Source organism: Falco biarmicus, chromosome 1, assembly GCF_023638135.1.
Source record: "Falco biarmicus isolate bFalBia1 chromosome 1, bFalBia1.pri, whole genome shotgun sequence".
Lineage (NCBI taxonomy): Eukaryota > Metazoa > Chordata > Aves > Falconiformes > Falconidae > Falco > Falco biarmicus.
Window position 1 is genome coordinate 58,280,722 of NC_079288.1, and position 17,782 is coordinate 58,298,503.

The 17,782-nt window shown below is 36.7% G+C and overlaps 1 protein-coding gene across 2 annotated transcripts in view; it reads right to left on the bottom strand.

Annotated features, from left to right (window-relative positions):
• The window catches only part of TBCK (TBC1 domain containing kinase), a 118,024-nt gene that overhangs the window by 63,540 nt on the left and 36,702 nt on the right, over positions 1 to 17,782 (bottom strand). For both annotated transcript variants that reach the window (XM_056327846.1, XM_056327849.1), the window contains exons 9-20: positions 17,165 to 17,226; positions 16,284 to 16,432; positions 15,142 to 15,280; positions 13,596 to 13,695; positions 11,056 to 11,105; positions 10,560 to 10,689; positions 9,595 to 9,693; positions 8,253 to 8,315; positions 7,325 to 7,451; positions 6,699 to 6,749; positions 5,912 to 5,995; positions 1,462 to 1,547 (exon numbers count right to left, since the gene is read on the bottom strand). In XM_056327846.1, coding sequence (XP_056183821.1) covers positions 1,462 to 1,547; positions 5,912 to 5,995; positions 6,699 to 6,749; positions 7,325 to 7,451; positions 8,253 to 8,315; positions 9,595 to 9,693; positions 10,560 to 10,689; positions 11,056 to 11,105; positions 13,596 to 13,695; positions 15,142 to 15,280; positions 16,284 to 16,432; positions 17,165 to 17,226 — 1,140 coding nt within the window. The remainder of the gene's footprint in view (positions 1 to 1,461; positions 1,548 to 5,911; positions 5,996 to 6,698; positions 6,750 to 7,324; positions 7,452 to 8,252; positions 8,316 to 9,594; positions 9,694 to 10,559; positions 10,690 to 11,055; positions 11,106 to 13,595; positions 13,696 to 15,141; positions 15,281 to 16,283; positions 16,433 to 17,164; positions 17,227 to 17,782) is intronic.

Here is a 17,782-nt window from a genome sequence, read left to right on the forward strand (position 1 = left end):
TCTTTATGTTACCCATGCCCTTCGTCCCCACAAACATTTAGGCTTTCTACAGATTAACATTCTCCCTTCTCCCCACCTTCCCTTCAAATTCCTCCCACTCACCCTCATCAGATGTGTTATCAGCAATACGTGTGGCCTTCTCAAACATCTCTTGATAATGCAATACACTCACTTTCTTATCTGCTCATTTTAGCACCACAGTACCTTTTAAATTTGTATCGTTCATAAACAGCACTACTACATTAAAAACATCTCTACAAATGAAAGCATACATTTGCTTTTCCATTACGATATTTGTAAACAGTGATAATGAGTATCTGCCAGTCCCAAAGACACACAAATTCACCCAGAAATTGTGTACAACAAATGACCTTCAGAAGCTTGGCCTTGCTGCTTCAGCTTAAAGCATTTCCTAATCGGCAGAAGGCTTTTCTAATAAAATAAGCTTAATCTTGCTCATAGAAAAATGCATATTACATTTCTTATCTATAAAATTTCTATTTTACATCAACATCTCCTGACTTGTTTCCTTCTTCCATTTTAACCTCTCAGTCATTATCTGTTCTTGTGACCACTTGTAATTACTGGATTTCTAAATATCAAATATATCATGATATAGACTGTATCAATTAACAGTGTTCTCACCACAGCCTTGCCTAAATCCACTTTTCAGAAACATCAGAGAAACTTCAATAATGCTATAGTTGTAGGCAGACAAACATTTTTATAGAGTACTATCTTGGCTCTCTGGACTACACACATCTTGTTAAAAAAAAAGGAAGAAAGCATAACTATTTACAGTAGTAGCTAAAAGTGAGGAGCTAAAGGTGGCCTTGTTTTGCTATGTCCAGCATAGCTGTCCCTCTCTACTACATTCTGGCTGTGTTCTCAGTTTTCATTTTCCTCCATCATCTTCTTCCAATGAAAGCATAAAACAAACACAAGTTATGCACTTGTTTGGTGTTTTTGATAAGATTCCAACGAATGAGTGCTAAGCATTTTCCAATGTCTGACATACCTACAAGATTAACCACACTTGCATATACTTCTTGTGTTACTTGCAAATGGATGTGTCTTTTGTGTTAGCCAACACAGCATTTAATTATTTTACATAAATTTTGCTATTAGTCATTCATGGCCACATTAATTTTTGTATATTAATCCAAATTAAAAAACGAATTATATATATCTTTTAAGATGAACCTGTAACTTATAATAAACTGACTAGTAGTATTTTTGTGGTATTTACTGTGCCAACAGAACGGGAAGGACCGAGGTATGTAAAACAACAATAAACATTTTACCATTTTATCAGTGTACTCAGAAAGTCCATTAATATACAAGTTTCACTTATGTCAAAATGCTGCTGAAACAGTCTGGAAAGGTATCTCATCCTAGCTGCCCTCATTTTCAACTTTTTACTTCCTTTGAACAATAATTATAAGAACCCTTAGCACTTACATCAGGAATAAACCCAATTTCATTAAGGTGGTTACTCAGCTCTGGATCATGGAATGCAATCATCTGGGAAAACACCGTCAGATATTCTGAAATGACAAGCAAATTCAACATCATCATCAAAAATGCAAGCCACCACAAGCTGCTAGCCCACAACAGAGCTGTAGAAAAGGGAGAATACTAATTTTTTAAAAATATTTTTTTAAACCTACAATAAAACAGCAGTTGAATACCACTGCATCCTCCACCCCATTATATTCAATACAGAAGAAGAAACAGTGCATTTTTCTTCCCTAATACTTCTCACTTTGGATTTTCAGCAATGGCTTACTTGCTTCATACTTAGGTTATGATGTAATTTGACATGCTAAGTAAAGACTTTTCAGTATGAATACAAGTTACAAGATATTGATGGAAGCAAATTAGAAGACTTGCAAGGATTTTTAAGATCCCAAATGTTTTAGAGATACACAAAGTTAATACTCTAAATCAGGAGTACTCAAACGTTTTAAACAGGGGGCCGGCGCGTGGATGAAGTGGCAGGCAGTCATCTGCGGCTGCTTGGTTTCCCCCCCCCCCAACGCCCGGTGGGGGGGGGGGCGGGAGTGCTCTGTAAATACCGGGGGCCGGATTGAGGACCTTGGGGAGCCTTATCCAGCCCGCGGGCCGTAGTTTGAGGAACCCTGCTCTAAATTATACTCTGTGCTGTTTCTTTTCTACAAATTTTTTAACTTGTGTGTTTTTTGTTATATATACACATTATATACATAAACACACACACATATATATATACACAATTACATTAGAAAATGGTATAATTTTCCACACATTTTATAATCCAGAAGTTGAGGTTTTAAGGTTACCATTTTCATGATCAGTAACATCTTAATCTGTATTTTTTGGGACAGAAATAGAGAAATACTTATTGTGAGAGACAAAATTTATTAAATCTTCAGCATGGCACATTAGGCAGATGGGTACAATTTCATTAAGTTGTCTAAATAACACTTGCTTTTAACTGGAAAAGAAGCAGACAGCAGAACACAGACACTGGCAGATTTCTCCCTCTCTCTGTTCTGCCCCTGTCCCAATTTTGTCCACACTGTCATATGTTGCCTTAGAAGGAAGAGGAAGAGGCAATAACATTGCAATTTTGTAACAGATGGCAATTCCTTTTCCTCCATGCTCTCAAGAAAAGAGTAAGTAGGGTCCCGCCAGCTAGTTGAGGGGAGGAAGAGAGACAAAGAATGTGAACCAGGGTTCTCCCAGATCAGAACATGCTGATACCTCAATGCTCCACAGACTACTGTCCCCAAATATCAGCCCCAAACACCATGTCCACACAACTCCACAAATTAGATGTCCAGAATTGCCATTGCTTCCTTTAAAGTCTATTGTAAGGACTAGATGCTTACTAGATGCTCTCTTGGGGAGAGCAAATAAGTCCCTATTACTTGGTTTGTCTTCATCCCTGAAGTGACAAAATTCCAATTCCACTGTTAAGAAGCAGTTCTCTAGGCTAATTCCATGCATAGAAACCTTTACTTAAGCACAGGAGTGGATCTGAATGTATACACTCCTATCTTACTTAAATCTTGATTTCCTGCCCTCAAGTTAACTCCTCTTGGGTTAAGCCAGCAAACTAAGAACAATCAAACTGTAAAATAATTCTATTTAGACTAGAAATTTTAAAAGTTGATTCTGCCTCAGGAGGACTCATAATGCTCTCATTGGGGCATGAGGGAACACAAGGAAAACAAACCATAGTCCTATTTAAAATCATACTTGAAAGGATGCCTAAATCTCCAAGGTAAGTTGCAATAAAAATTAAGACCTCTTGAGCCTATTAAGGAATCTCATAACTTTTGCTTCAAGCTGCAAAGACAAAGCCATCGCACACTAAACCTCTTCGGAGGTTTCTGGCATCTTAGGAGTGCCAGCCTCTCCCCTCTGCTACTGCACCTGTATTATGCCACAGATGCCCTGGCAGCACTCAGCCTGGGAGTTAAGTGGGTAAACAGACCCATGCTGAGTTTTGTGCTGCCAAGGCCAGATTGCTTTGGAGCTTCTCACATATCTCATGTTTTCTCAGTTTCAAGCCAAAGTTATTCTTATTCACATGCAGACAACTTAGGGAGATAACTGAATCCACACTTCAAATTCATACTACATTACGTGGCAATAATTCTAAAAACCTGCATCTCTAAGGTGCATCCCACACCAGTTTTATTCACAAAACAGTCATTAATCACAAGTCAGGCATGGCAAACCAGTAATCCTGCACATTTCTACACATTCAGCCCCGTGTGCTGATGAAACCAATTTCACAATTAGCTTCCCTGAAGCACGTTTATTTGAAAAATGAAAATTCATCCCCATGATGGTTCCCTACAGATATACTAAAGGTTGACAAATAGCATCTTTATCTGACTAGCCAGTCCCATAAAATATAATTACTGTGTGGGATTACATGGTTAATTAAGGGTCCATTGAAAACACAGATCTTGACAAAAACATATGGCTTAGGTCCAGCCAATTGCTGTTGCTTTGAATTTATTATATGAATTTTTGGTTTACATAATTGGACATTCCATACCCAAATCACTTTAATTGCTCTTGCTTCCTAGTTCATCTAGAAAATTTATCTGATAAGCTTAGAAAAACCACCTGTCTTCATTGTACAGGGCAAGCTCAGAAACAAGGCATGTTGAACCCTGCAGTTTGAAAGATTCCTCCTGTCCACCCCTACATGGAAGACGCAAGGAAGCGAAGATGATAAAATCGCAATAGGCAGTTAAATGACGCATTCTTAATGCTTTTAACCCAATAAAGCAGGGAAATCACACAGAATTTTCCTTTAAATCTCTATTTACTCTTTGCTGTTTAACATATGGCCCTAGAAAGGCTAACATCAGAATACTGAAAGAATCCTAAAAGGTCCAGTCTCCCTGAGCCCTTGATGATGCCAGATGTTGAACAGGAACTCAGGAACACCTACACTGCTTTGATTCACAGAATCCTACTGACCTGTATTTCTAACTTTGACTGATACATATTTTTGTAAAGCTCGTTAGGAACAACATCAGGGAACTCCAGAGAGCAGAACTATTATTTTATGGAAGAGTATACCTCCTTGAGAAAAGTCTTAACCAAGCTATTAGTCTTGAAGTCTAAAGCAGCTGTCTTCATAGGAGCATCTGATACAATATAATCTTTTCACCTTTAGATCTTTATGCTCTTTTTGTTTTCCAGCAAGCACACCTTCTTTATAGACAAAAGGCTGCAAACAAGTTCTCTTGAACAGTTTTTCTAAACTATTATTTTACCTTTTAGGTTCATAACACTTCTTACCCATAGTCTTTCACATATAAACTCTAACTGCTGTGTTCTCTCCCTGTGTTAGATCTCTCCCTATTATCCAGTATGTAACTGCTTTTATGTCTAATTAAATTTTGTTGATCAATTCTTAATTTCCTTTCATTTTTTGAAGACAAAAACCCGATATAAACTCTAAGTTGAGGATTTCACAAGTTATCTAGAAAATAATTTCTTTAAAAGAAATACAAGGACAGAAAGCCATGCTGAAACCCAGTATTCAATAAACACTCATAACTACTTGCAATTAAAAACATGCATTACCTCCCAATTTTTTAAACTACCAATGGCTTTCAAACAACTATTTTTGGTTTTTAAAAACTGTCTGCAAGACAAACCACCTTTCCAACAAAGACAGTGCCAAGGTATCTTTCTAGGTCTAGACAATTCCTTCTTTGTGTTTCCACAAAATTTACAATTAACTTGCAAGTAGAACAGACATTTACCTCCTGGCTATTGTTTTAATTTATCCAAGTTACCTATATAGTTGGTGAAGACTGAACTGTGGAACATTATCCTTCAGGGTTCTCCAACTCCTTTATTGAATGATATTATCTTCTGTTCAGTAAGGAACTCCCCTCAAATTCCTAACTTTCTAAATACCGTAACTTCCATTTTCTGAGGAGTCCCTAGTTTGTACTGTTGCTCTTCATTTTCCCTCAGTATCAAAATAGCTTCTGTAACAGTGTGATTTTGATCACCTGAAGAGTAGGTCTTTACAGTCTGACACTGGAAACACTATTTCCTCATTTTACAACTTTGCATGATGAACTAAGTCTTACCTTGGCTATTACAGAGAACACATTTGGTTGGTTTTGTGTGTGTGTGTGTGTGTGTGCATTTGGATTTTTTCTCCTGCCTGAATCTTTACCCACTTATTTTGTTCCTGTTTTTCTTGCACAGCTGTTACTCTTATTTATCTACAATAAAGCTTTTGAAAGAAATAAGCAAGTATTCTACAGTGTGGTTCTAATTGTGTTCCATTTGTACAATCATTTGAAAAACACGTATTTATATATCCAGAAACAATTCTACTTCTCTTTGGACTTTAAAAAACAAAAAAAAAGGACTGACTTACCTTGAATAACATGAGAATTATCCTTCAGAAAGAAGTTATACAAATACTTGGGGATAAAAGCAGACATGCAGGCATATGCCAGAGCTGAAAGAATTAGAAAAATGGATGCAACTACAGGGGTAGAAACGTAAGTACACCTTAAAAAGTTCATTATTAAGCAGATAATAAGCATAAGTACTTAAATCAATCTATACACAAAAATAATTGTATGGTCAGTAGGCATAATAGGAGTAATTTTCCCCACACACAGACCTTATCTAAAGAAAGCCACGTGCAAGAAAATAGAAGATTGGACAGGACCTATTCTGAAGAAATTGCATTCTAAGATGATAAAGGCCACGTATCATCCAAAGCTGGTCTGATAAGCTTTTAGGCATTTAAAACAACCACCAGCTCTTCTGAAAAAAGCCAGTCTGACACGTTAACAATTAGGTTAACAAATCACGCATTCGTACTAAACAAGGCTGAACTACAACTTCACTGAGAAAATATTACAGAAGCTTTTCCTGCTTTTCTATAATAAAGGTTATTTGTGGTTTTTAATATATACTAATTATTGTACTTGGCAATAAACACAGAGTTTGAACCCCTGCTTGAAGAGCAGTACACCACATACGCTTTTCAAAATCCAACAATTTCTTTTGACTTGTGGCAACAAGAGCTTTAAAATTCCTTTGTAGCTACAGAAAGTTTCCATCTGTAAGTGGGTGCACACATGTCTGTCTACAACTAGATACAGATGACAGACCGTGCTTCCCCCTTCACCCCAGCACAAAAAGGTACTCACCTTCATTGTTAAAATTCAAGTACAGAAATGGTGCACAAAGAGAGTCGAGACCTAAAGAAAGAAAACCCATAAAGAAACAGTATAAAGAGCTCATTTACTGAAATGGACAAGATAAATTAATTAATCATGAAAATTTGCATACTTTATACTGATTATAATTCTGCAATATCAGGCTTCACAGGTGATGCTCAGAACAACTGTGAAATCAATGCATGAAAACAGAGAGGATTTCCAATTGTTGAACTATAATGCCGAAGTGATTATTCTGCCAAGGCTTCAAAAAAATGCAATTTACCATCCCAAGAACTCACTCAGTAACTTTAGCAGATTTACCTTGGAACTGAACAGTAAGCGACACTTATTTTAAGGAAAGTGACTGAAACTTAAGGATAGTAAATATGTAAGAAAGGAGTGGGGCAATTTCACATTACAAATTAAATATAAATTAAATTATTAGGATCTAAATTTGCAATAATCTACAGAGTCATTCTTCAAAGGAAACTGAAAGGAAAGCACTCAAATAACCCTTACACTTAGGGGTATGTCGGGGAAAGACAGGGAGGTATTTGTAAGTCAGTCATAGCTTTCCAGTTAATCATCTGACCTTGCCAACTAGTCAAGCTTACCTTGCCAGTACACCAAATCAGGATGGGAAACAACCCAGGCCTTCAGTACACGTCTAAACTTTGCATGACCCTCTGGAGATGACAGTAATTCATCATACTGATGGCAACGAGGAATATCAACTTCAATCTGCACCACAGACAAGCATATAACAAAGAAACACCATCATAAACACAATCTACTTCCTCCATCACTCCCAAAACCAAAACTGAAAGGGGACAGTGGACTAACAGCCCTGTCAAAGATTAAAAATAGAGATTTTTTTCTTTTTTCAGTTTCCTATTTTTAAAAACATTCTAACACTTGGAAAAGGCACAAAGCAGAGTCCAGTTATAGTTTTTTCTGGCCCAGCTTTTGGACTCATTTCAGGTGCTAATATTAATTTGCTCTAAATCATCATCAAATCAGAGTTCTTGGAATGTTGTACCCAATTTGATGGAAAATATTTCTTCACCCAGCCAAAAGGAACAGCTGTTGTCCACGATGTCTTTTTATGTCTGGCAAGACTTCTTGGAGATTCAAATTGCTCAAGAACCCATTTCTGTGGAGCACAGCGCACCTTACAGGATCTCAGGGTACTCCACAGTATCCGATACATGGTCCAATAGGCAAAACAAACATTAGATAAAAACAGGGCTTTTAACAAGGTATCAGTAATACTGTTCACTACACTCTGCTGCTACAGAAACAGTGATTCTGAAGCAAAAGAGGATTTCGCTTTCCACACGTTATATAGCATAATTTGAGTTAAACTACTTATTCCTACTTGTTTTTCAAGATTCTTGCTACAGCATGAATAAGGTTACAGGATAGGGGGAACCCTATTAGTGTTATCAGTCACATCTCCTGTAACATGCAAATGACTGAGACTGGTGGAAAAGATATTTGTGATACTTAAGTGACAATATTTGATAACACCAGAAGTCTTACTTGTCTGTCTGTAGGAATTGGTGTGTCTTTATCAATGGCATCATATTTTGCTTGTATGGCACCCTAAATGGGGAAGAAGAATGCCTGAATTTAGAAAGCCCTTACTAACATAAAAGCATATTACAATGTACACACTGACATACAGAAGTTGACTGTTTTTGTTAGGTGGTTTAGTCAGTAACCTTTTTTTCCTAAAAAGATTTTCCCAAAGTACAGAAAATTCTTACATCTGAGTTTTAACAAAACCATCTTTATCCTGTTATAATTAAGGACATACAGAACTTTCTGTGACCTCCTCAATACAATCTTCAGTGATTTTCAGTTGTTTATGCAGAAAGCTATGTACTTGATACAGTTTTTCATTTTCAAGTCAAGAGATGCTCTCAGTTTAAATTCAGCGCTTACCTCAGCCGCTGGCAAGTGGGTTTCAGCACCCTGTCTCTAAAGGCACTGAATCCAGCTGCCTGTTAATTAACCAATATGCACTAATCTTAAGTAGCCTGTCCCTGCATAAATCCAGAGACAGGCATGCTAACAAATCCGTCTTAAGTTTATGGGACAGGGAATCACTACACAAACTGTACAGATGGTAAGCTGATGAAGCCTGAGAACTGACTCATCTCCCAAGACCTAGGCTATGACCCTGACCAGCAGTTCTTTACCTTTGCAGCTTTTTTTTGGTCATATTATATAGCACTCAGCAAACCGCATCCTAAGCTAAATATCCTAAATAACCTGAGAAGTGTTACCTGTAAAAACCTCTTTGCTGCACTACTGCAGCCTGCAAGCAGGGTAGGTGCAAAAACTTGGTAGTCAAGAAATCTCAGCGAAGAGTCCTCATGTCTGAGACATTCCTTTCAAGCCCTTGGTTCATAAGAGTTACATTTAATTTATTTATTCTCCAGTCATTGGAGGAAGTGCATTGACTGGTACATGAGAAAAATAAATTTGATATGTTTTTCATCCTGTTTTGCCCAAGTATTGCTGACTGAAGCAGGATTCTAACTGCATTTGTCAAAAATACTAAAAATAAAATGAAAAACCTGTTAGCTACCAACTGTATTTTAAAAACCCATCAAAATTTGGCTGTATGGGTAGTATTCTTCCATCCCAGAAACAAAATTACATGTATAGAAGTTTACATATGTTCTCTGAAATCAAATAATATTAGAATCAAGAAGCAAGTTCTCTGTCTTTGTTCGCACAATTTCATAACTCATTTTGTTTGAAATTCCAGTAATTCTACCTGCCAAATTCCAGCTTCCCTGTCAATCCCATTCCTATCCCTGTACCAGTCAGTACTGGGACTACCGCAAATGCCCTCCCATTTGCTTACCCTTACCTCAACACCCAACAGGGCAGCCCACGTTATGCCTCTCAGAAGAGGAGGGATGTCAACCCTGGCTTCTTTCCAAATTTGGTTTTTCTTATACGGGTAGGCCTTCAAAGAGAAGAGATTAACAGCAAAAATATTACCATGTAACTGAAACAATTCAAATACCAATTGTGGGATGGTCTTTCCCCCAAAGGACAAATGCTGTCAGCCTGGACAGCAAATGCAAGTTTTACAAGTAAGTTTCATTCCTAACTGGAAGGCCTGGATGGAAGACTACTGTTTGATGTTAAAATAACCACTCCTTCTCATAAACATATTCATGTGCTTTGGTATATATTGGATATATAAATTTACTAATCCAAATTTTTGTTAGAAGTTTTTTCTTCGTTATGTTTCTTTTCACAGTATGCATCCAACTTTTTTTTATTAAATATTTCTAATTTATACCTTCCTAGTACTGTACTTGATGCTCATCAGCTCTCATTCTTAAGCAGGAATCAGCTCTCATTCTTAAGCAGGAATCCATCTCTCTGCATGTATGTAAATTAGGGATTGGTATTTTCTCCCCGCAGTACAAACCCCACATTTCTTACAGTGAAGATTGGTATTGTTTTCAAGTACCTTACTGCTTGGAAACGCAGAAATGTTACAGGCATATTTATACATATAATAGCTTAGTCTGTTATGAAATAAAGCATGCAGAAGTATTTTCTTCAGTAAATAACAGGTATTAGCAGCAGCTCCGTTTTCATGTGCATACGCTAAAACCTACTTTTACATTCACCACTACTGAAAAGGACCAATTTCTCATATTTCCATTTTCATTCTTTTATACTTCTGTAGAGTTTTCTTCCCCCTTTCCCACTGTGGTCTCTTATATCTCTGCTTCATTTTTCAATTACTTGGTCATTTACAAATCCTCTAATTAAACAGAACAAGTCCTATTATCCAGCATCAGAAAGATTCCATACCTTCAACAGCCTGTCAAACAGGACGATTCTATTTAGCTGGTACTCCGTGTCCCTCTCCCGGATGATCAGAGGAAGACTAGCAGCTGCAGACAACTCATTACTACTGTTTGAATGAGGTAAAGTTGACTGGCTGGAAAAAGAGTTTGTATACTAGTAGTGAACAGCAAGAAATACAAATCACTGCAAAAAAAAAAATTAATATCCTGTGATGTATTTCTGAGTCAGAAACAAATATAAATGAATACTTTTGAATATTCAGCACAAACAGCTGATTTCCAGAACAAAGAAACAGGCTAAGATCCTCAGTTTGGTATCAGGGCCCTAAGTCAGTACAGAGTGCTTATCAGCTCTCATGGACTTTAAGAGCCAAACAAGGACATGTTACGTTTGGTTCTGGAAGGCAGTTCTGTCTAGCTGTGCAGTGTGACACTCAAATAAAACTAATTAACTCAAAATTCAGTCTCTTGTATATGTACAAACTTACACACACACTTACTCATCTTCAAGCAATGGATAAAATGCTTCTCCACCAACATCTTTCAGTCTCTGAAATGAAAAATTAAAATAAATTATCAGAACGCTGCTCAGAATTCAAGTGGAAATATTTAGCAGAATACGAACCCCATTAATTAACAGTTCATTTGCCAAATCTAGTAGCTTGCCTTGAGACCTAAGCATTAGCTCAGTCTTCTATCAGTAAAGAAACATATAGCCTTTAACTCTAAAATCTTTTGCTAATACAAGCTTCTTGAGCTGATGGAAGTTCTGCCTGAAGATAATGCTCCTCTCATTCATAAACCTATTTACACACACACGCATTAACAGATCTACAGTATTATGCAGCTCTCTTTCTTTTCCTTGTTTTTCTACATGGACTTCCTATCCAAGTAGCTGCAGAATAATTGCACAACTTGGGTTTATGTTTTTAATCAGTTGAACAGTTATGCAAATGTGAATTCCTTTTAGTAGAAGCATCTGAAAGCTGCACAGAAATACAGAAACTCTCTGGAAAGGTGACAGACAAGCATGCCTTGACTTTTGCATGAAGTTTTCAGACAAGTTTGGTGCATTGCAATTGATGTTTAATATCACCCTCCCTGCAGCGCTCTGTTTTGCAGATCAGTTCCTAACTTAAGAGTCATACAGCAGGCACACAGCCTGTTCCTCCTGGGACTGACAGAACAGTTCATTCACTACTGATCCTCTTTTGATTATAACTATCAAGCTCTGCTCTATAAAAGGTGCTTGAAGAACGGCATAAGTTTAAAAATTTATTTCAACTAACACTGCAAGGTTCAGGCTTGTGTCTTCCGCAAAATTAAACTTCATTATATATTTGCTGCTGTACTTATAGAAGTAGGCAGCAATATCCAAAATTACAGATCAAGAAGTTTAAGAAAAAGCCTTAAAAGCTGCCCTTTTGTAAGAACAACAGTACGTAACAATAAGAAAACTCCTTAACACCAGTGTAGCATTATGAAGCAGGAATCCTTTCTTGCAGCGCCCTATGTACAGGGGATTGTTCCACTTAACATGTATGCCATATGTCTCATTCAAACAAAATTATATAGTCCACACATGTTTATGCATTACATTTCTCGGAAAAAATCATACATATTAATTCAACAGGTGGTACTACGTTAACTAAGCATCACACATGCTCCTTACAGGTATCTCTAAGACTTCTAAGGGGTCTCGAACAATACTCGATCCCATATTACAGCTAACCAATCACTGAACCTTAATTTAGTTCCTTTATATGAGACAGCCCAAGGAGAGTACAAGGTTGTTTCATCAGTTACCGATACAACAGTCTCCTCAGCGACAGGAAGTTTTAAATGACTCTTTCCCTCTTAGCATAAAATTACATAACCAGGGTTGGTTAGCAATCTCTCCATAGTGATAACATTGAAACAAACAATACAGCTGCAAAACTAATAATATAGAAGAAACACAGTAACAAAGCTAAACCAGACTATACTACATGGTAACAGTAGCAGCTGCAGTATCTATATTGCCTTTAAAATAGCTGCTGCATATTCTTAACCTCACCCCCATCACTCCACAACCCACCAATCAAGCAAACCACCAGGTTCTTTGGTCTGTCTCCATGCCCTTATGTGAAGTAATGCAAGGTTCTACTGTGTTAACAAATTTCTTCAGTATTTGCCACACTGCCCTCAAAATTAAGGTAATGGTGGCAGAGGTCAAGACTTCAGAAGTCACCTTCCTGTCTGTATTGACCCCTGTAATCATATGGAAAGTTTTTTTTATAAAGACTGTGACAGAATTGCATTCACTACTATAAAAAGCAAGCTGCAAAGAGTGCAGCATAAACTTCTAATTCTACAGCAATAAAGCTTTACACGTGCAAAGAATGTGAACAATTAAAACATTTCAGTGATATATGCATTAAATCTTGTAACTCATCATTACATCAGGCAAAATTAAGGTTATCATATGTTGATTTTGCCACTGAAGATGGAAGAAAACTGCATTACTGCCTTCTGGCAAAACGGTTTAAAGTGATCTTTTGAACTAGTTGTTTCATAGCTATATATTCCAAAGATTAGTAATTAACTACTAGAAACTTGGTATCCAACTTTAAGTATAAAGCCATTAAGGAGCTGCAGCTGAATTGTGTTGATCTTCCTTTTGAATATTGTGAGCCACTGACAGACAGGAACTAAGGAATGCAAGACGACACTCACTATCCAATTAGTTTATCAATTGCGGAGGATATCAGGTACTATAGAACTCTTCCGGCTACATCAGAACAAAGCAGTAAACAAAAATAAGGAAAGGGAGGGACACAGGAAGGGGATGGAGGGACCGAAGAAAATCAGATTTAGTAAGCTTTTGCAAAGCAATTTATTAGCATAGATCAGAATCTGACTCAGGTGCCAATAAAGTTCTCTTGGAATCAGTAACACTGTCACTTGCAGGAACAGCAGTATGAGCTGCTGTTCCATATATCCTTTAAACAAATGTTTCTGCAATGAAGCCATAAGAACAAGTGCACAATATTCCTCTTACGTTTCGGAGTTGGCATAGGGACAAAGTCACAGTGGTGTCATCTAGGAGGGAGCTTCTATCTCGTCCTTGCCCAAAGCTCTCACCATCTTCTAATAAAAAGCTTCAAAAGGGAGAAAAGTAAAAAAAACAACAATCAGGTCATTTTATAACACAAGACTTGCATTAGAAAAAAAAATTCTTACATCAATCAGTTTCTTCCTTAAAACAAAATACTAGCGCTTAGAAGTATACTGTATTGACTCTGTATGGCATGAAACCTGCTACCAAGGGAATCACCTTAAATTATTCAGTTTTTTTCTGCAGAAAGGCACATTTCTGGTTTTCTGTAACTTTGGTTTGCACACAAAGGAAGAGTAATGAGAGTAATGAGATATGGGATTACTGTTCCCTTTTATTCCTTGACCTGGCACAGACCAGGACTGACATTTATTGTGAAAAGCAAAAATAAAACGTTATTGTCATATGAAAACCACTTCCCACCATGACAAAAAGCAGAAGTCTGACCCAGACCTTTTCTTTTGCAGTCCATCTAAGGATACAAATGAATCCAGTACATCCAATATACACAAATTGTCTGCATTACCACCAATTTGGTGATACTTTTGAAGTAGGTAACAAGAAATTGATTTCCAAAGTTAAGCTTGCATTCTAGGTATTGCTTAGCAAATGGAGTTAGATTGCCTTTTTTAAATTAACACCTCACCCTCAAGATAGATAGTATGACTAAAAATGCTTTCCCCTTATAATTCAAATGCACACGCATTCACCAGTGGGTACAGAAATAGGCAATCCCTCAAAATCTCACAGTAATTTTACCACCAAAACATCACTTAAAATCTAGACATGACACTTTTTTTTTTTTTTAAAGCTACTACATTTTGGCTGTACACTGACTTCATGTGTCTTTAAAACACAGACCAGGTAATTGATCTACATGGATACATAATTATGGTTATTAACATCAGATTGTGGGATTAAAACCATATAAAATTGCAATGTGTGCAGCAGTAAGATAAAAGTAGTAATGAATAACATGCTGTTACAGATCAAGTCATAAAAATAAGCTTTTTTTTTAAAGAAAAGCAGTCAGCTGATCTGCTGAATAATCAGGTTGACCATTCAGCACTGCTGCTCTGTGAAAGGAAATTCAGAATGTGAGAATTTGCTACCAAATTTATTAAATTAAACTGCAATTACAAATCTGCTGTTGAAGCACAGTGAGACATTTTTACTAAAACTTAATGCTACTGCAAAGTGTGCTTAATTTAGGGACTTCCAGTTCAGTATTTTGCACTTCATCAACATTTCTTCTTATTTTACAAAACATATGAAGTACAGTTAGGTGAGAAATATAAGGCATTCAAACAATGCCTTAAATTGGGTAAGAAGGGAAATGACAATATTTCCCCCTAATCAAGAATACTATCTTCAATATTTTGCATACATACAGGTCTTGAAATGAAAAACAAAACCAAAAATGTTCTCTCAGAACCAGTGGCCTTCTCCATCCATCCTCCCTTCCCTTAAAGGGCTTCTCCTTCCTTACTTGGGAAGCGTGCAGACAGGTGGCTTTGATCGAATGATTTCCTTGTTGACAAGTTCTTTCTCCAAGTCTCCTCCAGCCAAACACCAGAGATAATAAACCTCTTCAATTGATCTTTCTGCTAGGTAGTCACTATCTTCACCTGTTAGTAGAAACCACATAAAAATGAGGTACATTTTTTAGGCAGCTTGTACTTCTTCCATTCTAAACAAATACTGTTGAAAAATAAATAATTATGCTTGAAAAGTCCTAGACCTTCATGTGAAGTTAAGAGGAAAAGTGATCTTCCCTTTTGAAGTGCCATTTAAGAAGATTTAAGAAAATAGCAGCAGATGGGCAGAAGTCAGAAAAAAAGCAATTATTTCTGCAGTTTGCCTTGGTGCCAGAAAAGAGAACCATTCAGATAAATACACTAAAGTGTGGACTTTTGCCTACTGTGTCTTTAAACCCCACACACCCCCACCCCCCACACTATTTTGTACACAACACAAAGCTAAATGTAAAAATAAGAAACTAGTGATTCATACTGAGTAGTTACGATCCATCTTCCCTTCACACATCATACCATACCAGTAACAACAAGGTATAAAATCTTTATCTCAAAAAATTGTACAGTGTATTCTAAACATGTAGAAATCTGAGTTCAGAAAAAGTTAACGAGGACTAGTAACACTTCCAGCATACTGTAGTTTCAAATTCAGAAATGTCATCTTTTTATTCTAGAATATGACCTTTTTCACAAGGATTTAGTCTTCCAATACGTGCAAAAATCATCTCATACTATGACCCAGCAGAATCCAATTACCAATTCACAACACAATTTAGTGTAAAAAACCCTACCTTACACATGCACATCTCCAGATTCTAAAGGCAAAAGATGATATTGATATTTCAACCGTTCTTGAATACTAATGATAACTTTTTAATCCCCGAGGCTGAAACACAAAATCAAGATGCCCTCCTTTGACTTGCACACATTCCTTAAAACATGTTTGCCTATATCTCTGCCCATTAAACAACTACTACAAGAATGTATAATTGTAGCATGTAATAGTTTCTCTCCAACAAAGTATTCAAAGAAAACCCCAAAACATTTTATTTTCCTTCCCCCCTCCAATGACATTTATCCCACTACCTGCTTTTACCTTTACATAATTGACTTATGTCTTCAGGAAGCGTTAAATTAGCACACCTTGGAGAAGAAGAGAACAGACCAGCAGGTTTATGGAAGAGAGGATATACTGAGGATACTTCACTGAACAAACTGTCATGCAGCAGTTCCTCTGGAGTTGGCCTTGAATTAAGAAATGAGAATAAAACACTAAGAGTAAAGTGCTTCCAAAAAAAAAAAATAATCTTGTATTTCAGTAAGAAATGGCCCCCTAACAAATATCAGCAAGTTGTTTTAAATTATATTGGATTTCAGAAATTTTAATAGCAAAAATGTCTACCAATTTTGTTCAATTCATGATGTTTAAAACACCATGCAGTCTGTTTACAGATCAAGTACAGATCTCACCTTAATTTAATGTACATAGCAACAATATTATTAATCCCCTTTAATTCCTCTAAGCATAGATGGAAAGATGCAAAGCCTTGATTGAAGTACAAAAGCATACTTTCTGCTTTTCTTTGCAAAAGACAGTTGTGGTAGACTAACATCATGAAAATGTACTTTGAAAGAGGAAACTTGAAGAAAGCAGCCCTAATTCTGGCTACAACTGAGCTACATTAACCACCACCAACTTCCAGACACTGAAGCAGTAAAAACTGTGAACTTAGAACTACAAATGCATGAACAGTTTTTCCCAAAAATACTCAGGTTCAATCTCAAGGTTTTGCACACTTGATTTCCCCTCCCTCCACCTCCCCCAATTCTTTTCCATTAAACACTGAAAAGCAACAAAACCAAGAATTTCTTAAATATAGCATAAATCATCATTACTCCAAAAAAGGTTCAGCAACAGGTCATCTAATTTCATAGTATCCCAGCAGAGTTTACTAGGCATTTGGACTGAATACTTGCCTCTTAGAAGGTTGGAATATAAGGCATTTCTTCAGCAGAGCTATGGTATTTTCAGAAAGGCCCTAGAACATAAGAAAAATATGTAGGAGGTCTGTTTATTACTGTTTTAATTCAGCATTAATTAATTTGAGCTTAATTTAGCTCATACTTTTAACATACAGGCTACTCCTTTGAAAGCAATATAATTTCACACCTACACATACAAAGTTAGTTAAAATGCTGGGGAAATTATTCTTCTCAACCCTCAGCCCTCCATTTGCTTTTGGGGGAAAAAAAATTGCAATGCATGCAGCTTAGCTTTTTATTTTTATTTTTAAATTTAGATATTCTGTGCCCAGTTTGAGACAATGCAGTACCTGGGAACTCCCTTCTGCTAACAGTCAGAATCCTTTCACATAATGTCTCAAAATACAGACACTAAAATTCAGTGAACAATGTTGGGAGTGAGGAGGAGTTGAACTGTATAAACCTACACTATCAATAAGTATAAAGTGGACCAGATAGAAGACTAAATCTCCAGAAGAAAAGTTCTTAACCCCCAACACTTTAAAGAATTTTTTTCTATCCAGAGAGTGTTAACATTTACTGAGATTGACAGGAATTTTAGCAAAGAATGAA